This window comes from Vombatus ursinus, unplaced genomic scaffold, assembly GCF_900497805.2.
Source record: "Vombatus ursinus unplaced genomic scaffold, bare-nosed wombat genome assembly UNPS02014817.1, whole genome shotgun sequence".
NCBI lineage: Eukaryota > Metazoa > Chordata > Mammalia > Diprotodontia > Vombatidae > Vombatus > Vombatus ursinus.
In genome coordinates, this window is record NW_020954595.1 from 15,327,526 (window position 1) to 15,350,366 (window position 22,841).

General features: G+C 53.0%; 1 protein-coding gene across 2 annotated transcripts in view; it reads right to left on the reverse strand.

Moving 5' to 3' along the window:
- The window catches only part of CALCR (calcitonin receptor), a 147,781-nt gene that overhangs the window by 53,992 nt on the left and 70,948 nt on the right, over positions 1 to 22,841 (reverse strand). Inside the window, exons 1-2 of one of the 2 annotated variants that reach the window (XM_027835945.1) lie at positions 15,064 to 15,307; positions 1,561 to 1,621 (exon numbers count right to left, since the gene is read on the reverse strand). In XM_027835945.1, the coding sequence (XP_027691746.1) occupies positions 1,561 to 1,593 (33 nt within the window). In that variant the 5' untranslated portion in view covers positions 1,594 to 1,621; positions 15,064 to 15,307. Of the gene's footprint in view, positions 1 to 1,560; positions 1,622 to 15,063; positions 15,308 to 22,841 lie in introns of those variants that run through there. The other variant, XM_027835944.1, reaches the window with a different exon arrangement.

A 22,841-nucleotide genomic window follows, 5' to 3' on the forward strand; every position in this document is an offset into this window, starting at 1 on the left:
CCAGGTTGGCCCTGTTTCCACTGTGTGTCAGGGTCCCTTATTGCTCTCCTGCACGAGCCCCGTCCTCTCCTCTGAGGCAGCTCCCAGCCCCGTGCAGGCCCCTCATCTAACACTTGGACCGTTGCCATCGCTGCAGCGGGGTCTATCTGCCTTGCTCCAGTCCATCCTCCACTTAGCAGTCAATTGGATCTCCTCAAAGTACAGGTCTGACCGCCACTTCTCCGTTCAATGCACTCCAAATCACCTCCCACCATTGCCAGGGGCAGATGGAAAATCCTCTGTCATTTCAGGCCCTCCTCCTGGCCGCCTTCCCCTTTTCCAGTCATCTCCTGCCTCCCTCCCCTTCACATCCACTAGACTCCAGTGATGCCAGCCTCCACCTCCCAACTCCATCTCCACCCTCACTTTGTCTCCTGGCTTCCTTCAAGACTCAGGTCAAATGCCATCTTCCCCTCTCCAGCCCAGCACCTTCGCTCTAAGATGATGTCCCGTCTGTACCGTGTCTGGCTTGTACAGATGTTGTTATTTGTCTCTTGTCTTCCCCACTAGACTGTGAGCTCCTTGAGGGCAGGGGTAGCTTTTGCCTATTTTCTTGTAACTCCACTGTTCAGTGCAAAACCAGTTCTTATTGCTTGACTGACTGACTGACCGGATGACAGAGTCAGCATCCGGAAGGACCTGGACAGGCTAAAGAATTGGCTGAATGTGGTAAGATGAGATTCAGGAGGGATCAATGGAAAGTCTTGCCCTTGGGATCAAAAAATCAATGCCCTAAGTGTGAGATAGGGAAGTCCTGACTACACAGCCCTTGTTCTAAAAAGAGACCTGGACATTTCTTGGGCTTCAAGCTCAGCCTTGGTGAGGTGGGGACCCAAAAGGCTGTCATGACCTTGGGCTGCATTCAGAGGAGTGCCAAATCCAGGCTGGCTGTGCTCCATTCTGGCTGCAGCTGGGCATTGTGTTCAGTTCTGGCCTTCCCATTCAGGTGTATGGGGAGGCACCCAGCTTCCATGCCATTTCTTGGACATTTCTCAGCTATGCTCCCCTCCTCCCCCTACTTTTCATGGGTTCCTCTATGTGTGGTCACTTTATGTACTGTCTTCCCCATTAGACTGTAAGCTCCTTGAGGGCGGGGATGCATATTTGCTTATATTTGTATCTCTGAGTGCTTAGCACATGGTAAACCCTTAATAGATGCCTTTTCATTCATTCATTTGTCCCTATTTTCATTCATTCACTCACGTGCAGGAAGCATCAGACTACTCCTGCTTGGCCCCAAAGGACTGGACTGCTGAGTGTGGAGACCCACCTAGGCTGGACGTCACTGACAAGGAGAAGTCTAAAGAGGGCTGGGTGCCGCAGAAGTCTCTGAGCAGAGTGGATGATCACTGGCTGGGATCCCCGTCAGGTCTGGGTCAGACTGTGCGGCTGCTGGGTCCTGCCCAGCCTTACGTTTCTGGTAGACAATGGCCGTCCTTGCCAACGCCATCGCAGGCTTACTTGGCAACACTCACCCTTTTGAAGAGCGGGGCCCAGGACCCACCATTTCCTTGTACTTACGGTGAGAAGGAAGATGCACAAGAACTTCTCCATGGTGAGTCTCACGACGGCACCGATTCTCCTGGAAAAGCAAAGAGACAGGAGCTGTGAGCAAAGCCCACCCCCTTCTTTTTGCTGCATCCCACTCCCATCTTTCCCTTCTGTTATAGAAGTCCAGTTAAGGATCCAGCCCACTCCCAGCCTCCAGAATGATTCTGTGCCCCCCCCCCCCCAGAGGAGCCCCTGGGCATTGGCTGGCCTCTGGGGGCCAGAGAGGGGAGCAGAAAGTGGCCCTGCCCTCCCAGGACTGACTTTCCATTGTCCCAGGGAAGGTTCTACATTTGGAAGCTCCAACGTCTGGCAAAGGTGGGGGAGGGGTCATAGGAGGAGGCAGATGAGGCCACCATGTCCACTGGAAGATCTCTGGCACCTGCCCACAAGGCTGCGGATGTGGATCCGGCCGGCCATTCCTGCCGCCCCCATTTGAGACGCTGCTCCTCATTCTGGAGCCCTCGACCAAGCCCTCCCACAGACTCTTTGTGGGTGGAGGTTGCCCTCTGATATTCCTAGGCCCCACAGAAGGTGCTAATGAGGCACCAGCCTGGGGATATAGAAGCCAAAGCAGCGTCTGCCCCAGAGGAGCTTCCCTGGGGCCAGGGGAGGAGTCTGTACCAGGTACAGGATAAATACCAGGCAGTGGGGGTGGGGTGGGGAGGAGTCAGATGAGACTTTTACAGGGAACATTAGCACCAGGCTCTTGGGGCCATGGGCAGCAATGTCGGACTCAGACCCCTCCTTCCGCCCCTGCTGGCAGGGTGGCTTTGGGGAAGGCCCTGCCTGTCTCTGTGTTGTAGGTGGTTCTCTGGGATCAGTAGCTACTGAGTTTGGGAGAGGAAGTTTCTCCTTTAGACGGAGCAGCTACTAAGTGTCTGAATCTGGATTTGAACTCAAGTCTTCCTGACTCCAGGTTCGGTGTCCCTAGGTGCCCTAGCTGTTCTAGGACATCTCAAAATCAACACATCTGCTGTCGCTGTGCATCCTCACAACGGCTGATGTGAAAAGCCGAGCGGTGACACACATCCACACAAGTTGGCCAGACCACAGGAACCAACCCCATGCATGCTCCGAGGGTTGGCCGGCAGACCACAAAGGCAATTCTGAGGCAGGGGAGCTTGGGTTCTCTCCTTGTTGAACTTTCTTCCCTTGCTAACTCAGCTGAGTCCCTCTGTTCCAGCATTGCACTTAGGAACACCAGGGACCAGCCTGGGTTAGGTCCAGTCTAGAACTTCAGAGGTGACTGGACTCACCCTTGTCAGTCTCTACAGCCCATCCCTCCCCCAACTTTCTGGATGAACTAAGGGCTCATCTGCTTCCTGGCTCAGGCGAGCCAACAATCATGCAGGTAGCCCTGATGCTTGACCTCCTGAATACCAAAAATCTTTTTTCTGCCCCTTTCAGCCATGAGAAGTAAGGGTGCGTGGGTAAGGTCCACCTTACATGTTTCACGGGTTACTACCTCCCCAAATCTCATGACCCATGGGCTGCCCTGCTGGTGGTGAGCTTGGCAAGGCTAGACCTGGGGGTCAGTCACATCCTGTGACTTCTCCATCTGGGAAGAGTCCACCAGAGCTGGTGCCCCACCGGCCTGATCTCGAGAACCCAGGGCTATGTCTACGCCACAAGGAGACATTGGAGGGAGACTTTGAGGGGGGCTCAGCCTCCTGGCTATTCTCCAGGACACCTTGACTTCCTCTACAAAGTCAATAGGAAGGTGTTGGAGTGAGGAGGCCAGTTCCTATCCGGGACCTCTGGGAGAAGTGCTTCCCCCCTGAGCCTTAGCGTTCTTTTTTCTAAACATGTCCCCTGATTAGGATTGTGAGAGTCAGGTAAAGGTTATATTTCCACAGAGAAAGAGAATAAGGCAGAGATTTAAAGCACAATTCCAGGAAGTAGGATACTGTAGGTAGGCGAGGGCTTAACCAATAAGAAGTAAGCTGATGGCTCTAAAAAGACTGCAAATTCAAGATAAGGTTGAGCCAGCTCAGACCAGTAAGGGTCAACCTGAGGACACCCGAAAAATGTTAGTGGGCCTGCTTAATGAACTTCATTACTATTATCTGACACACCCCGCATAAAATTAGAGCCTCATTAACGAGTCATGGGATATATGACCGAGGGAGGGGGAACATACTTGAGCATATCCAGGGGAAACATGTAAGGAGGGGTGTAACCCGGGAAGGAATGGACCAATCCGGGCCTGGGAGGTTTCACTCCCAAATTTGAATGCATAAAAGCACACTTGCGCTTGCACTTGGGCCCATCCCTCCTGAAGAGGGGTGGAGCCTGCTTCTGGCCAGAAAGGCCTAATGCTCTGGACTCTCTCTGTAATAAACTTTCTTGATGCTAAATTTTAGGTGTCAAGCGTGTTTCCAACAGGATCAAAGGATGGATGCAGGCCGATCCAGGAGTGCCGCGCACAGACGTCAGTTTGGGGAGCCCAGAAATGCAGTCCTGGAAAAGGCCTTTTCCTCTCATTTTGGGGAGCCTGAGCTTGAAGGCTGGGGCTAGTTTGTCCGCCCTCCCTGGGATGGTTTTCTGCCTTGACATGCATGAGGCTCACTCCAGCGGATGAACGTTTGCTGGCCAGCAGATGGCCCATAAGGCTGTGGCTTTGGCCCCTGAGCCATCCCAGGCTTTCTGAGGCTGGGACGCCCCCGGGGCAGGGAGGGAGGGAGCTTCCAGCAGGCCAGGTTGGGGTTCAAGGTTTTCCAGCCCTTCTGACTCCCAATCATCTTTAGAATGAAGAGCTCTGGAGGCGGAGCTGTGGAGTGTTTCCCTGCAGAACCCCCACTTATTCTAAGAGAGCCTAGTGGCTTAAAAGGGCTCTCCAAGGCTTTTAAAATCATCCCATGGATGGAGACTGGGAGCGAGGGTGAGCAGCAGCCGGGGAAGCATTTCCTGTCCTCTCCAAGCCAAAGCATTTGAATACAATCCAGTTCGTATTCATTAAGGGCCTACTATGTGCCAGGCACTGTGCTAGATATTGGGGATACAGAATCAAAACAATACAGTCCCTGGCCCCAAGGCACTTACACCAGACTGGGGGAAAGAGCAGGTACCTAGAAAATCAGGTTCAGGTATCTACCAAGTTGACCCAAAGTAATTTAAGGAGGAGACATTAGCATCTGGGAGAGATCAGGGAGGGTTTCCTGGAGGAGGGGGCACTTTCCTGGAATGTGGAAGGAAGCCAGGGATTCTAAGGGGCCGAGGTGAGGGGCCAGGGGTACATTACAGGTATGGGGGACAGCTTAGGGGGAGACACGGGGGCAGGTGACTGTCCTCTGCTGAAAACCCAAAGTAAGCTAGTTTGGCTGAGATGTATCATACATGAAGGGGATTCATGTGCAGAAACCCCACTGTGAAGGTCTGTAGAAGCCAGAGGCAAAGCCCACCTATGCTTCGAGGCAGGAGGGTTACCTGGGGTTTCCTGGGCCAGGGTGTGTACATATAGGAGCTTGGTGCACCTGGAGAGGGAAGTCCTGAGGCAGGGAGGCCAGGTAGGAGGCCATTGCAAAGGTCCATGGGAGGGAAGGAAGGTCACCACTGGGCCGGTGGCTGTGGGAGTGGAGAGGGGGGAAGTGTGTGAAAGATGCTGTAAGGAGACAGAGACTGGCAACAGATTGGAGATGCTGGGAGGGATGGATGATCAAGGATGCCTTCAGTGTGGCCACTCTGGGTGAGTGACCTCGGTAGACTTAGGGCAGGTGGGAGGAGAGGAAGGCGGAGGCTGGGAGGTCATGAGGCCCATCTGGGACACGCTGAGTTGGTGACACAGGGGGCTTCTGGATGGGGAGACCTCTCAGGCACTGGGGATGGGGCACTGAAGCTTGGGACAGGATTAGGGCCGGAGACTCTGGAGGTGTCTACCCTCGTGCCAAGTCCGGGACTGAAGGGGGAATGCTTTCTCTAGCAAAGTGGCTCTGAGACTTTGTCTGAGATATGCTCTCTGAGAGCAGGCTGGGTTCACAGTCCAAGGGGTCCCACAGACTTCAGGAACTGAGGCTGGGCAGAGTTAGATTTGGGGAGTCAGGAGGCTGACGAAGAGAAGAAGCTGATAGAGACTTCCCGGGAGAACTGACCCAGGGGCTAGTGGCTGATCTTGGAGTCAGGAGAGCCGGATTCACAGGTGTCTTTGACCCTGGCTAGGCGTGTGGGTGCAGGCAAGCCGCTGAGTCTGAGTTTCTGCATCTACAAAATGGGGATGTCCACGGTGGGTAGCGCTTTCCTTGCCAGGCTGTTGTAAGGATTAGATAAACTGAGCCCCACAAACCTCAGAACCTCTGGGGTGATCAAATGTCACAGTGCTCTTCCCCCAGGGGCCAAATTGGAGGGACAGATGGGGTTTCAGGGGGTGGGGGCTGGGTCAGACAGCCCTCCTCAGTGATTGTTGGGGGTCTCTCTCTGGCAGGGTCATCTTCTCTCACAAGGGCTGCGTTCATCATCTTCCTCCTTGATGGAAAGCTGAGGACAATATTGGCTCCCCGGGGGATTGCAGGAAGGCTAGTCCTGGGTGCCGGGCCAGCCAATTGATCCCCAATCCTCAGTTTCCCCTCACCTCTGAGGTCTGCAGCTCTGAAACTCTTTGTTCCTTGGTGGGTGGGGTCGTTGTTCTTTCAGAATCACTCATCTCATACCCTGGCTATGTGTGAGCTGGAGACAGCTGTGGTTTCTTGTCACAAGGTTCTCTTTCCAGATGGGAGCTTGACAGCTGGCCTCTTGAACGCAGTACTAAAAGCCTGGCCTCCAAGAGGCTCCGGGTGCCCCAATCTGTCCCCAGAGCAGGCTCTCCATGGTGACTCCATCAGTGACCTGTTAGGAAGCCATTCCCCCAATAGAGCGACCTTCCAGTGTGCAATGCGACTGTAAACACAATGCCGAACCCCAAACAGATTGTCTTCATTCTCCTCGCATGTGAAAAATGCAAATGTGAATTAGGCCTATGGGCAGGCACAGCTGGTGAGAAGCTGACCTGCTAAGCAGGCAGGACAAATAGGCATGGAACGAGCACTTCTCCACCAATGGGCCACGCATGCATGGCCCCTAATGCAGGGGATCAGAGGGAGAGGGGCAGAATCAAAGTAACATCATTTTGAAACAAAGAGCACTTCTCAGTGGAAGCCGTGAGGGCCCTGGGCCGCTGGGCCGACTTCTTTCCATGGCCCACACACATCTCCCAAACTTTCCTTTCCAACCCATATTTAGAGTATTCTTAACCAGGAATAACACACGGCCCGGGACTGTTTGAAGCCGTGTCCAGCCTCCCTAACCACAGAAGAAATTTGAATTAAAGTAGCTTTGAGGGATCACTGCATACCTGTAAAGTTGACAAAATACTTAAAATGGCAATGCTCAAGGCTACTGGAATTTCTAGAAAAACATTTTCTCTCCTACATTGCTGGTGGCGTTGCAATGGTGTGATCTTGGGGCAGAGCAACCTGGCAATACACAAAGGTTATGACATGGCACGTTGCCCTTTCACTGCTGGGCTTTGATGTGCGCTCTGTGGGAGCTCGGGCCAAGGCCCAGGGGACAGACGCTCTCCCTGGTGCCACCCTCATCCTCACTGCTCAGCATTCACACAGCAGGATTCTGAAAAATTCCAAAAAGCACACCAGTAAGGACGCCATCTTGGATTTGCAAAGTCCAGGAAGACTCCTCTTCCTGAATTCAAATCTGGCCTCAGGCACTTAGTAGTTGTGTGACCCTGGGCAAGTCACTTCACTCTATTTGCCTCAGTTTCCTCATGTGTCAAATGAGCTAGAGAAGGAAATGGCGTATCACTACAGTATCTTTGCCTGGAAAACCCCCAACAAGGCCACAAAGAATCACAACAATAACAAATAGAATTATAGCTGTGAATCTAAAAATGACCTGGGGGCTCTGGGGCCTTTGATCTCCATAAGCCTCAACGGGGTGGGCTGTGGTGACCATGGGCTGCCTGACAGAGACTGAGCTTCCTGTGACAAGGAGGTGATGCCCTGTTCAGGCCACACCCGGACTCCAGCTGGAGTGTCTAGAGAAGGGCAGCCAGGCTGGGGAAGGGCCTGGAGACCGTGTTGGAGGAACTGGGAGTGTTTGGCTTGGAGAAGGGAGCAAAGGCTCGGTGGGGGTGCTGTGAAGATTTCAGTCTCTGTTCCAGGATCTCAAAGGCCAATGTTTGAAAGAGGGAACAGCCTTGCTCTGTTTGGCCTAGAGGGCAGAGCCAGGAGGGAAGGGGATCTGGGCTGGATCTAAAGGAAAACCTCCTGGGAGGAGAGCTCTCTCCTAGCAGAAGGGATGCCTCAGGGCTGGAGTCTTTCAGAAAAGGCTCCAGGACCAGCTGCAGAGGGCAAGAGGCCCCTTCTGACTCCTGTGATGGCCTCAAAGCCTGTGCCCACAACAGCCTCCTCTTTCCTCTTTATCCCACGGTCTTCCAGCATCCTTCCAGGCCTCGCTCAGGCTGCCTCTTCCATGAAGCCTTCCCTCCTTTGAGTTCCTGCTGCCCTGGCTGGCTGTAGCACTCCATGAGGCTGGTGTCGGGGACTCTGGAACATCTCATCCCCAGACTGGGCTCTCTGCCTTATCTGCTCCTTGAACTCATCAGCTTCTTGGGTCGGGGCCACAGTGTCCCCTCACGTTTCCCTGCATCTTGAACTGTACTAGGCACAGAGGGGGTTCTCAAGTGTGTTTGTTGGGTATATGAGTAAATGAATGAATGAGTGCAAAGGAGTGGCCTGCAGGCCTGACCTCTAGGCAATGGTGACAGCCCCCACCCACAGTGAGCTCACACTGCCTTACTTTATCTTCCTAATTTACCTGTGAGAAATGCCCTCCTGGCATTGGTCAGGTGGGGAAGCTGACTTGCCCTCAGTCCTGGAGGTCACAAATTAGCAAGACACACTTTACCCTATTCAGGTCTAGACCCTAAAGGTTTTGGGCCTGGGAAAATGAGTCCTTCCTGGCAGAGGAGAAGTGTTTCCAGGTGGACTTTGGTACATTTGATGACCCTAGGAAATATCCCTCTATTACAGGGCAATGGCGATGTAGGAACCCCCATGGCTGTCTAGGTTAAATCTGCCTCATGCCTGGTCCACCCCATCTGACCACACAGGCAAGGAGAACCTTGGCTCAGGCTGGTGTTGTCTTCATGATTAACAGAGCCCAGGGAGGGCTTAGGCCCCCTCCCTAGCAAGGGTTTTCTAGTCTTTTCATCAGGAAAGTCTGGGAGTCCCCTCTTTCACTGAATGTCCAAGTCCTCTCCTGAAATATAATGCTTAGTTTCTCTGGGTAGTTGATCCTTGGTTGTAATCCAAGCTCCTTTGCCTTACGGAATATCATATTCCAAGCCCTTTGATCTTTTAATGTAGAAGGTGCAAGGTCTTGTATAATCCTGACTGTGGTTCTTCCACAATATTTGAATTGTTTCTTTCTGCCTGCCTGCAGTATTTTCTCCTTGACGTGATGATTCTGGAATTTGGCTACAATATTCCTTGGCATTTTCATTTTGGGATCTCTTTCAGGAGGTGATCGGTGGATTCTTTCAATGACTGCTTCACCCTCTGGTTCTAGGATCTGAGGGCAGTGTTCCTTGATGATTCCTTAGAAGATGCTGTCCAGGCTCTTTTTTTCATCATGGCTTTCAGGTAGACCAATAGTACTTAAGTTATCCAGGTCAGTTGCTTTTCCAATGAGGTATTTTATGTTCAGTTTTTCCCTTCTTTTGATTTTGGTTGACTGATTCTTGATGTCTCACAGAGTCATTAGCTTCCTCTGCCCCATTCTAATTTTTAATGAGTTTTCTTCAGTTAGCTTTTGTGCCTCCTTTTCTATTTGGCCAGTTCTACTTTTTAAGGAGTTGTTTTCTTTTTCCATTTTGTCAATTGTATTTTCAAAGGAATTGTTCAATTTATCTTTTACCTCTCTCATTTGATTTTTAAAATCCTTCTTGAGCTCTTCCAAGAAGGCTTTTTGGGCTTGAGACCAGTTCATAATCCCCTCTGAGGTTTTGGACTTGGGTCTATCGACAATGTTGTCCTCTCCTGAACTTGTCACCAAGATACTTTTCTTTGGTCATTATTTTTCTTTGTTGCTTCTTGCTCATGTTTGCCTTTTTCTTGGCTTTTAAACTTGGTTTGCTTCCGGGGCACAGGCTTCTTGTGCTGGGGCTAGGGTCCTGCTTACTGGTTCTGTGTGCTAGGGCCTCAGATGTTGGTAGGCATCTGGTGTTTACCTGGTGCTGAGCTGGAGCTGGTGGCGGTGGTTGTTGTGTGTCTGGTGTTGATGCTTGTCTGCTCCACCACCCTGGGGCTCAGGATCTCCAGCTGGTTTGCTGAAGTGGGGCTTGCCAGCACTCCTCCCATCCTATACTGATCCCCTTCAGCAACAGCAAGAGAGACCTTTTCTGTTAATCCCCCCCCCCCCAAGCTAAAAGACTGTTGTATCTCATCTTTCTGCTGGCTCCACTATTCCAGGATTTTTCCTGGGGCAATATACTCTGGGTATTTCAAGGTCAATAAGGGAAGATGACAGCCACTTACTGCTTACTCTGACATCTTGGCTCCCGGAAGTCCCAAAAGCCCTCTAGGAAGGGCTTTCTAAATGTGAGGCAGTGCAGGAGAGAGGAGAGCTCACGGATCTTTCATGAAACTGGGTGACCTTCATGGAACCCCAAAATCTTCTATTGTGCAGATAGGGGCAGCAGCATCCAGTCCAAATCTCAGGGACGGCTGGCCTTTGCTCCAGACCACAAGCAAAGGAGGATGACCGCTGCAGGCAGCTCCAGTGCTTAGGAAGCTCTTTCTGGTGTCAAGTCTAAACCAGGCTTTCCGTCTCTTCCCCCCCTTCACCCCTGCTCCTGGTTTTGCCCTTTGGGGCCAAGCAGAGCAAGGCTGACCCCTCCCCCATACAACTGACGACCCTCCAGTACTTGAAGACAGTCTCCTGTCCTTCCCAGCCTTCTCTTCTAAGACTAAGCACTCCCAGCACCTCAGCTAATCTCAGATGTCAAGGCCTCCAGGACTCTGACTGGACAAAGCCCTTCTCTCTGGACTTTGTTTCCTCATCTGCAGAAGACAGGGCTGGAGCAGAGAGCCTCCAAGCTCTGTTTTTAAGGAGAAATGCCCTGGGGAATATAGAGGAGGCAATGTGTTTGGAGAGTGACTGGCCAATGGTAGAAAAGGCCAATGCACAGCTCCCATCACCCTCACCCACAAAGCTCCCTGTCCAGCTAACAAATGTTTTGATTTTGTAATCAATGGTAATAGATTGTGATAGGCCCCAGAGACTCACTGGGTGACAATGGTGGTCTGATAAATGGCCTTCACCACAACCAGAATTGATTCACTCTTTCACCGGCAAATGGCTATTACTTACTGTTGCTGGCCTGCCAATCAATATTCAGCCAATTCCTAGATTTGGGCTGTGTCCAGCAAAACAGGAAGCAAAATCTTTAAGGCTGTGTTTCTGCTTTTTGACCTTAAGGAAGGACTAGAATTTAAGAGTACTGCAAAAGACAAGCGCATGCGTGCACCCTTCGCCTTTAGCTCGCTCTCCAGGCTGCTTTTCCCACACCAGCAGCTGTGTTCCCTCTTCCGCCTAGTTCCCTTAGAAGGTAAGCTCCTTGAGGGCAGGGGCCATCTTGTTTTCTGGTTGTTCTTTCTATACCACTTTCTTTTATAGCACTTATAGCACTGTATATATAGCACTTTCTATAGCACCATCCATCCAACCATCCTTCCATCTATCCATCCATCCATCCATCCATCCATCCATCCATCTATCCATCATCCATCTAGCCATCATCCATCCATCCATCCATCCATCCATGTATGTCTGACAGATCCTACTGAGCTGGACAGGTCTCAAATACAGCCACAACATGAGATTGTGTTGTCTTTTTTTGAGGACCAGCTTGCCTAGGTTTGGAGAGCTCATTCCTGGAAGGTTGGTTCCAGTTACATATGTAGTCCAAGTCCCTAAGGCCAGAGAGGGGCTTTGGAGAAGGACTACTGGTATGACCTTTTTCCCTTTTTGATGAGGCAGTTGGGGTTAAATGACTTGCCCAAGGTCACACAGCTAGTGTCAAGTGTCTGAGGCCGGATTTGAACTCAGGTCCTCCTGACTCCAAGGCTGGAGCTCTATCCACTGCGCCACCTAGCTGCCCCTTGGGACTACTGGTATGAATGAAACCAAAGATCTCTTGGGAAGTATTGCTGTACCATCAGCCTCAGTCCTTCGAGGATTCAGGATTCTGCCTGTTCTTTTGATGATCACAGATTGGGCGTCCTCAGCAGTGCACAGTCCCACTGTCGGGAATTTTCTGGAGTGATCTGTCTTACTCTCATTTAACAGATGAGGAAGCTGAGACACCGAGAAAGGAAAGGGTGTGGCTGAAGACCCAGAGACAGACAGGAGTGGCCAGGAGGGCTTTTGTGCCTGGGGCCCTTTCTCTGGCTCTTCCTCAGAACAGCCCGGAATCTGACTGAGGGAGGCAGCTGGGCCCGGGGAAGGCGAGGGCATCTCCTGCCCCTGACTAGCTGTGGCCCCAGGGAAAGCCCTTTTCCCAGGCTTCAATTGCTTCCTTTCCTTCGGTCTTGTCACTGAGAAGCAGCTTGTCCACACTGCTGGCCCTCTCCTCTACCCTGATCCCCTGAGCTTCCATTCCTGGCACCAGTGAGGGGAGGCTTTCTGTCAGGCCTGTAAAGTTTGCTCCCTGCTCAGCCCTGGACCTCCTCCTCCCCCTCCTTCTCCTCCTCCTCCCCCTTCTCTCCCTCGTCCTTTCTCCTCCCCCCTCCCCCCTCCTCCCTCTCTTCCCCCTCCTCTCTCCGCTCCCTGTCCCCTTAGTTCTCAGCCTCCCTCTCTCACTGCTTCTTTGCTCACCCACCCCTCTCCTGGCTTCTCTGGGCCAGTGACCCCAGACTCTTTGGCTGTCTTCTGCCCCTTCCCAAGACTCTGTCCAGCAATCCTGTTCAGCCACTGGCTCAGTGGTGGTGACGCCCTGATTTTTGCTTTAAACCTTGGTCTCAGTTGGACTCAGGATCCAGGTGTGGGGGTGAGGGAAGGGGCAGAATACATAGTTCAGTGGACAGATCAAACCCTGGCCTTGGAGTCAGGAAAACCTGAGTCGGAATCTTGCTTCACACGCTTCCTCTCTGTGTGACCATGGGGGTCACAACCTGTCTGAGCCTGGGCTGTAAAATGGCGACGGTGACTGGTGAGGGCATCCTCCGTCTCTAAGCCCTGGCCCTCCACCCTCCTGTCCTGCCAGCTCCAAGCCTCTTCCAGGGCAGAAGAAGACGGCTCTCTTCTTCAAAGAAATTCTACATACCAGGAGCCCACAGGGTCAGGATGTGTCTACAAACCTAACCATATGTGATGTAATGTCCTTTGAAAACCCTGAAATGTTCTAAGGCCCCCCCGGCGGGTCCTCCTTGTGCCCCCTGAGTACCAGGGCATCTCTGGTTAACCCTCCCAAGCCTGGTGCCAACAGCGTCTCAACCACGCCCTCCAAAGAATTACCCTTCTTCCAGCCCGTCCCGCTCTCTGGCCTTCTGTGGCGCACCTTGCTCCCCCGGGGGGTCTGTCAAGGTCTGGATTCCCCAGAGGTCAGGCTGTTCCCTGATATGCAGTCGCAGACCTCCCCTGGGAAAATATCAGTGTGGAAATCACAGGGATAGACAATGTTCCCAGAGGGCACTAACCCTGCTGCGACTTCATCTGAGACTCACAAACACCTGCAAAACGGGGACAAGTTTGCACAAAGAGGAACCGAGGCCCTGGCGGGCATGCCCGACATGGTTAGCCCGCGGTCAGCCAGCCGGGCAGCTTCTGGTCTTGCTTCCTCCTTATTCGCCCTCTGGCCTGTGCTGAGGGCTGGAAGCCTCTGGGGTCCCTTCCAGCTTCCCTTCTCCTCCCCTTCCTCATCATTCTGCCGGTCAGCAGGGCCGTCCTCGTGACGGGCAGGAGATCAGCCCCAGCCGAGCTGGAGGAGCTGCCCGGGAGGGCCCGGTCCCAGCTTCCTCGGGACACCGCCACACACAGCTGCTGGCTCCCGCATGCCTACCTCTGTCCCATGAGCATCGCCAGACAGATCACGAAGGACCACGTGGGCTCAGCTGCTCTTCGCACGTGGAAGGGGCAAGGTGAGCCGGAGAGGGAGCCGGGCAGCAGTATTTGCCATCTGGGTGACTGCTACAGAAGAGCTCAGTCCAGCGGCCGGCCCCGCCACGTCAGGGCCCACGAGCCTCAACGAGGGGAGGGTCCCTTGCCTGAAATACGAGCACTGTGGCCGCGTTACCTCGTATGCACTGCCCACATTGGGGTGGATGGATCGATGGCGGGACAGTTTCCAGCTTCCCAGAGCCGTGGCTCGAGCCCCTCAGAGGACGCTGGGAGCTGAGGATGAGCGCTCTTAATCACATTTGGGATGGAAAGAATAAGCTGGATGCCGCCAGTGCCAGCAATTAGAGCAGAGCAGAGAGAGGCCATTCCACAGATGGGTTCCCAGCAGTGGCCACTGCTCAGCAGGCTCTCAGGCTGAGCTGGGCTCGGGGCCTTTGTCTGTCTTGGGAAGGGAAAGCCTGCTGTTCCCGGATTTCCACTGCCCAGCGCACCTGTGGGCCACCAGCTTTTCTCGTTTGCCTTTCCAATCAGGGGAACAGAAAAGTTATCACACAAACTGGAGGCATTAAAGGAGGCGGAATTCAGAGAGCTAAGCAAGCGTTCCTAATCCTGGGAATCTGACTTAGCGGTTCCAAAGTCTGAGCCCCAGACAGGAGGGGCCTAGGCTTCCTTGGGGGCCAAGGGCACCTCCCCCTGCCCCCAGTAGACAAGGATGCACAGGGAGCAGGGGCTGCAATCTGCATTGCTGGAGGGATTGTCGCCACAGAAGAGATCGCTGGCCCACTCTGGTGTGTTGATACTGGAACAGCCATCTCTGGCACCCAGCCCAGTGTCTTATACACAGTAGGTGTTTAACCACTGGTCATGTAAGGGAGCGGTGCTGACTGCCCCATTTCTCCCGAGGCACCAGCTGCGCTTCTGAGAGGTCCACTCATCACCAGTCCTATGGAAGGACCATTTCAAATCAGAGCCTCTATCTGCTTTGCCTGGGGCTGCCTGGGCATCTAAGGGGCTGAGGGCACCCGCTCAAGAAGTTGAGGGCTGGCCTTGGCCACGCTCCTGGCAGGTCCTGTGTCTGTGCTCTGGGACTGACCCGCAGGCTTGGTCCCTTGCTGTCTGCTCTGGCACCTCAGGACACTGGGATGTGCCTCCAACCAGCTGGGCCCCTCCCAGGATGGCCCCAGTGCCCAGCCAGCAGGGGAGATGCTCCTCACAGGGCCATCCCTGACCCAAACCCTCCAGGAAATCTGAGCTCCTACCACCAACAACCAACACTTCAGACTGACCCTAAGGCAGCAGCTCTTTGCCTTGTGCCCAGCTTGGTCATAGCCTTGCCCACAGCCCCCATCCATCCCAGCTACTCACCCTCATGGGCAGGGCCCTCAGGGATGTGCTGGTAAACACAAGGGCGGTTCCAGAGGGCCAGTGAGCCCAGGGACGGAGGTGATGGCGGTCCCCCCCCCCCGCCAGGGCCTCCTCCCTCTTGGACCCCTCCCCAGCCCTCTGAAAGGGTCATGCTGGGGCAAGGATGAGGACTCAATGTTTTCTGGCTGGTTCTGCAGCCTAATTGAACCCTGGCGAGAGAGCCCCTTGAATAATTGAGGAAGAGTGAGCCTTAAGAGGAGCCTCAGAACAAAAGGGAAGTTTTCCATGAGTCAGAGGGAGGCCACGTGGCCTACTGGTTGTTTTCTTGTGACCACGAGCACCCAGTGAGTGTCCACGTGGCCCAAGGTGAATGACCTCTCTGGTTACCCAGGAAGCGCGAGAACAGGAAGCCGGCCACTGCTCTCTGGTCCTGGTCTGGGGACTGAGTGTGGACTGGGTGGCCAGCAGGCTCGTGCCACATGCTGGCTCAGGGGCGTCTAGGCTGTGACTCACGGAGAAGGCCCTCAGTACCTCCAAGGAAGGTGGCAGGAGGCCCGAGGCCCTCCAGGGCTGTCCTGCAGGGGGGCCAGCTGTCCAGAGAGGCCTGCTGCCACCCTTGGGCAGCCTCGCCTGTCTGAGATATCCATTGGAGAAGCACCTCCTGCTCCCAGCTCCAGGGTTCCTGGCTCTGCCTTGCTTCAGCAGCCTTCTGGGGGGCCCAGGGTTGGGTGGGAGGGAGCCCTGGACTGTCACCACTTTGTTTGGATTTGCACAGACCCATATAGGTGGTGCTTCTCCACACGTCCCATTCGTCTCCTGCCTGTCCAGGAAGGGGCAGTGGGCCTGGCTCCCCTCGGGTCTTAGCGGACAGATGGCCGGCCAGCATCCCACCCTGAGGGAACTCCTGGTCTGCCAGGACCCCTCGTTCCCTGTTCAGTTCCCAATGGCTGCAGCCTGAGCGCTGGACCTGCTCTTTCACCTCACTCTTGTCCTGGCTCTGTTCGAACTGGCTTCTCTTCAGCCCCTTTTGGTCCTAGGTGTCTCTCATCCATCTGGCGCTCTGTCTGGGCCTACCTACCCCTGCTTGGTTCTGACCCTCGTCTGCCCAAGGAACCAGCTGGCTACATCGCCTGATCTCCCCTTCCCCAAACCAGCAGCATATTCCCTTCCCCCCAGCCCTTCCTGGACCCTGGGCCTCACCTGGGCAGGTGAGATGTGAGGACCCAAGCACTCAGGTGTCCCTCGGGGGAACCAAAGTGGGGGGATTCACTCCCTCCGTCCTCTGGGGGAGCTGCCAGCGACACACAGCAGGGGCTTCGTTACTCTTTGGTAAATTAAATCCTCGTTGTGGGCCAGTTTATCGGGGAGTGGGGAAGAAGACACACAGGTCACATCTCCAGCTAATCATATCTTGCCTCAGGCAGCTGGACAAGCTCAGTGTCCCTTCCTGTCCGACCTGTCATTTGCTTGGTTTATTTACTTTGCATGGGAGCCAAAAGAATAATGTGTGTCTGAAAGTCTGTCAGCTCTGCAGACAGCATCCTTTCTGCTCAGACCCGGGACCACCGACGAGGCAGGTCCCCACAGCTGAGCTCAGGACGTGAGGCCAGTGGAGATATCTTCCTGGTCCTCCTAACATGCCCACACATACATGCACATCACGTGGGGGAGAATCACCAGTGGTGGTGACCCAGGGCAGTTCACAGAGGGGACAGAGCCAGTCCTTCCACACACCTGAGAACTCACCACTGAGGTGACCACCCCCTCCGCAGGTGCAGATTACAGCTGGAGGAATAGCAGTTCTCAGCCTACTTGTCATGCCTCCCTACCTCTAAACAAGAAATTCATCCGTTGTACCGAAATATCCCAGCGGTTCTACATCTCGGTGAGGTGAATGTTCCACCCGATAACCTAGATGGTGCAGCCCATCCAGGCCTGTCCATCCTGCCAGGCTCTTCACGAGCATGGAGGAGGGTGCACCCCCAGGCTGAGGGGCCAGTGGGGGGCCTCCCTCGAGGACCCTGCCTACTGTCATGGGCACTGCTCATGAGCAACATATTGCAGCCTGCGTGTGTTTCCCATTCTGTCTTCTACTTGAGTTAAGTATATCCATGGATGTAGTGAGGCGGCACAGTGGATCGAGTGTGTACGTGTGTATGCACGTGTGCATGGGTGTGCATGCATGTGGGAGGCATGGCATATTTTAGTGTGTCCTGTTGCTTACGTGTGACTCAAGGAAAGAAGGAAGGCCTTGCCTTCCGTAGCTCTTGCCCAAGCCGTGCGCACCCCACTCCCCTCGGACTGGCGTTTGGGGTCACACCCATGTTCTCTTCACTGATAAGGAGTGGCGTCTAAGCAGTGGGAGAACAAGAGCGCCAGACCGAGGAGAAAGGCCTCACAAATGGGATGCTTTACTGAAGACCTAGCGCTGCATGTCCGTGTGACCGCCCGTGCAGGGTCCGTTAGGCGATGTTTGAGATACCATAATGCTTTTCCGCTGCGTGGAGAGCCAGGCACGAGCCACACCCTGCCCCCCCCAGGGGCGTGACAAATATCCGCAGTCAGCCCAAACCGCCCAGCCCCGGCCAAGTCTGAGAACTCAGGACTGGTTCGGTGCCTCTGGGCGCCTCTCCTCTGCCCAGCCTGGGAGCGGGTGTATCTCTACTCCCCAGGGCTTGGAAGTCACAACTGGTCTGTGCTCCGCTGAGTTGCGAAACCTCTGAGGGGCCTCTCCTCTTGAGTTTTATCGTCAGACTCTTTGGCCACTTCTGGTCCTGCCACACGTGTGCTCTGCACAAATCCAGGCGGGTCTTTCTTTGTTTCCCCAAGTCCATGATGTGCCTAATTTCTTATTGTGCAATAACTCAATCCCATCCATGTCCTTGTTCAGCCTTTCCCCGGTCGATGGGCACCTCTCTGGGTTCTGAGTCTTTGCTACAACAAACAGGACTGCTCTAACTATTCTTGTCCACGCAGGTCCTTTCCCACGGTCCCTGACTTCATGGGGGCACCTGCCTCATTGGAGTCTCTGAGTCACAAGGCAGGTGTAGCGCAGTGATTTGAAGGTATCGTTCCAAACTGCTTTCCAGAATGGCCAGATCAAATCACAGCTACACCAACCATGTAATGGCACTCCCGTCCTCCACCAGCCCCTCTAACAACTCTCATTTCTCTCTTCTGTCGTCTTTGCAAGTCGGGTGAGTGCATGCTGGAACTTCACAGCTGTTATAAAGTTAATTTCCCTAATTATTAGAGATTTGGAGCATTTTTTTTTCCAATGGCTGTTAATAGCTGGCATTTTTCATTTAAGAATGGCCTCAGACAAGGTTTTCCATAGGGCATTTGTAAACATTCCTCCACACAGTGGGCTGCCCCAATGAGATGGATGGGGCCTTAGAATTTCTCCTCCCTCTATTTTGCAGGTCAGGAAACTGAGGCACAGAGAGGTTAAGGGACTTGTCCAGGGTCACAAGGCCAGCTAATGTCTGAGGTGGGATTGGACCTGCCTCTGAGGCCGATGTCCCAGCCACTGAACCACACTGCCTCCAATGAGTTTTGCTGCTGCTGAGGAGTGCAGCTGGGGGTTTGGCAAGATTTTACATGAAGTCAGATTAGGATGCTGTAAGAAAATAATGTCGGTGGAGAACTGACAGGAAGAAGACATATTTTATTCTCTTTGGCTTATCCTTGAGGTCTGACTGAATTCCTTATGGCCCTTCCTCTTCCTGGGGTGGATACCTGTCAAGGCAGGCAGAGGGAGGGGCGAGGATGGTGAGGGGACAGGCCTGATCCTCCGCGGGAGGGTGGTGGAATGGTACCAGACTGACCCACAGGTAGTTCTAGACTCTCCCATGTCCTTTCCCGGCTCCACAGACCAGAGCAGGGATTCTGGGGCTCCCCCCACCCCGATCCCTCGAGCATCAGCCTGGATCCCTTCACTCAGCCATTCACTGAGGTTCTGTGGGAGGAATGACTGAGTGAGGGAGCGGGGAGCCCCCTCAGTCTGGCCCAAGCCCACTCAGGATGAGCTCAGTCTGCAGGAGGTGGATCCAGCCTTGGTCGTGATCACTGGGCCAGTTCTCTTCTTAGGCACTTGGAGCAATGCAGGCAGGACAGGAGAGCACCCACTCCTGAAGCTGACCGACGGGGAAGGAGAGGACGGGAGAGCAGGTAAGGACAGGAGCAATGGCTTTTTCTTGGAAGTAGCACAAACTCTTCCTAGCCTGAGGGCCTAAGAGCAGCTGTCTGAGTTATTAAATTTGGGCTGAAGGAACACTTGGGGACGAGCCCTGGTGCTCCATGATGTGCGCTACGGGACAATTTTGGAAGGTGAGCAGCCTGGCACAGAGGTTCACATTGAGTCTAGCCTGGGGTGGGGCTGGGGCCTGGATGGTCAGCCCTTGTCTCTGGCTCTGTCGTTCTGGCTAGGGAGGTCCCTTCCTCTCCACTCATTCAGCTGCCATTTTTCTTTGGGCCTTCATCACCTCCTGTTTGGATGACTACCACAGCCCCTGGTTGTTCTCCCTGCCTCGAATCTTTGCCCACTTCAGACTGCCTTTCCACTCAGCGTCCAAAGGGATCTTCCTGCAGTATAGGTCACTCTCACACTCGATAATCACTAGTGGCCTCCTTCTGGCCTGTAGGAGGAAGTCCAAACTGCTCAGCTTGGAGTTTAAGGTTCTTTGCAACTTTGCTCTAACCCAACCCTAGCTCCAGCCACATTCTGGCTATTCTCCCCAACTCGCTGCTCTCTGAACTTGAAAGCTGATTTCTCACTTCTATGCTTTTGCAAGCCTGTCCTCCATGACTGGAAAATGTGTGCAGCTCAGCTCCCTTCTCAGAACCCTTCTTCCTTCAAGGCTTGGCTCACAGGCCACGTCCTCCATGAGACCTTCTCTGGCTCCCCTTCGCATTGGCTCTTTCCAGCTTCATATTATCTGTGTGCATGCTGTATCCCCTCCAGTACGATGTAAGCTTTTTGATGCCAAAGATAGTTCCATTTTGTCTTTGTAGCCTCTGGGCCTTGACTGAATTGCAAACGTGTTTCCTTCCACCTTCACCATCTTGTATTGGGGCAGACTGAATTTCTTACAAGGAAAGCCAGACTTCTGTTTCTGGGACCTAGAGTGAGGCTGCTGGTCTAGCCAACCTCTGGGAGAGGAGAGTAAGGGAATGTCTAGTGTTGGGGGTGGGGAGGAGGGTTCCAAGACCCAGTTGAATGGCCCTAAAGAGAAGGGAAGACACAGAAGAAAGGGAGCTAAAAGCCTTCCCCACTCCTTCCCAATCTCCTCTAAAGACACTGAAAGTCCCATTTTATGGCTGGGACAAGATAAAGTTGGGGGAGGGCTGGTTGGCTCACCACTAGAAACTTTATTCTAGAAATCTTCCGCAGGGGTCACTGGCCAGCAGTTCTCCAGGATGAATCTTAGAAATTCGATAAAATTCTCCCTTGGTGCAGTTATCACGTTATGTCCTAGTGCACAGCGGGGTCTGATGGTGCTAATCAGAACAGATATTTCCTTAGTACATCTCCCAAGCAGCTGCTTTTTGCCTCTGGTACAAGGCCTGCAGTTCTTTCATCATAATCTATGCAGCTGTATACTTGGTCCCCAGACAGCACAGCCAAAATTTCCAGGTCAAAGCCACAGAGATTCTGGGGAGTCCAGCCACTGTGGTCTTTACAGGCAGGTCCCAGCGTCCTGACCCATCCTCCATTGATTTATCCAGACAGAGGTCCTTCTGTGCCCCAGGAGGGCTTTCTATGTGAATTGTTGGGGTTAAAATATCCACTGCTTTCAATCCCCAGCTAGGGGATTCTCAGTCCCCAGCCATTGTGTTTCTCTTTGGGCCTTCTCCCTTGCCGGCTTAGAAGGATCAGCCAGAGTCTTCAAGACCTTTGGGTCTCCTGTACCCCATGTTGAGACACTGGAAGAGGATTTTAGCAGAGAGGAAATACAAAACAAAAAGGGATTTGATTTCTTTCTTAATTAGCTTTGCCGGAAGAAAAAAGTCAATGTAGTCATATTTAGAGATTAAGTATTGGTGATCTTCCCTTCTGATTCCAATGCATTCCTGGAAACCATATGATAGTACAGATCTGGACCTGTCACTCACTTGCCTCCAAATCTTTGATGGTTCCCTGTGGCTCCTAGGATAAAACAGAAGCTTCTTCAGCCTAGCATGGTGCCCAGCACATCTAGGCACTTAACAAGTGCACGCTGACTTGTTTAGCATCAAAAGCCCTTTCCAACCCATCTCTACTGTCCATTTATAGGATTATTGCATGTTGCTTCCCTTCAGCACTCCATTTCTCACCTCTGTACCTTTGCATACTCTGTCTCCCCATGCCTGAAATACTTTCACTCTTGGTTATTCCTTCTGGAAATCTCATTCCCAGAGAAGGACCAGATTCCCAGCATGTTTGGTCAATGCTCAGGAATACTGAGGAATAGTAAACACAGTCAATACTGAAGAAAGTGCTGACTGGCCAAGGAATCCCTAACTTTTAGTCCTTGTAGCCTAGGGTCACAGTGGACCTCTGACTTTTTTGTCCCCCCACTCCTTGAATTCCACCATCTCCTTCTCTTTTGGAAGTCAAACAAGCACTTGTCTATTCTGGGGGTGGGCATATGAATCCTCAAGAGAGCAGAATATCAGTGGCTGACCCCTGGTCCCCATTAGCAAGCCAGCCCTGAGCAGAGCCTTCAATGGGGTAGTATTTGAAAGTATTTGAAAGGCTTGTCCTGAATTCTGAGGAGTCCACGTGGGCCCCAAGAGCAGCTTTGGGCCAGGTCCAAACATGGTGCATAGACATAGAAACAGCCTACCAGCCCTTCTCCAGGTTATGACATCCCCATGGCAACAGCCTTAGGGGAAAAATACTCATTTTTCTGCTCTTGAAGCAGAGCCAATGCTGCCCATTAAGATGCTCGCTTTAAAAATCAAGCACGTCTTTGGTTTTCTGGCTGCTGAGACTTGCTATACATTTTTTAAAAGTAAAAAAACAAGAAAACCCCAGCACTGCTCTGCATTCAGTCTGATGAGGTAGTTGTGTGCATTTTCATCCTGTTCCTGACATTCTGAGCAGACTTTGGGGGGGCTGGCTACACGGCATAGAGGCGGTGGGCCTCCAGAGGGTTTCAGGAGTCACCTTTGGAGTTTGTACCTGAGTCCACTCCCCACCCCCACAGTTCTTGTAGGCACTTCCTCCCTGGTCCAGGGAAGACCCCTCTGCTCACTCTCCCAAGTCAGAGTTTTCTTTTTCTAGCCTCAGAAGGCCCGGAGAGGCCCTAATGGTCTTTGGATTCTGCCACACTGACTGCTGATGGCTCAGCTTTGGCCTAGACACTATGGTTCTCTTGGCCTTAGAAATTCACAGTTTAGGAGATGATTGTGCGTTGGCCTAGACTATTCACGGAAGGGGCTTTGGAGATGGTTGTGCCCCATCCCTTCATTATGCAGTAAAGGAAACCGAGGCTGCCTAGAGAGAGGAAGGGACTTGACCAGTATCATATGGCAACTGGTTTCTCTTGAATGGCGCCTCTCAGTCCAGCGGCATTCACCCATTGACGCTGCACAGAATGGTGAGGCACACACTTTCTCCAGGTTTTAGGAAGGTGGAAAACAAACATGATGTGGAAAATGTGAGTTTTTCCTCCAGTGGGCAGAAAGAAACATCTTTTCTTCACTGACCAAAATCCTCATAACAGAACATTTGGATTGGCTTCCTGTTGTCGCCAAGAGCATGATTTTTGAAGAAAAATATTCTGGTGGCTGAC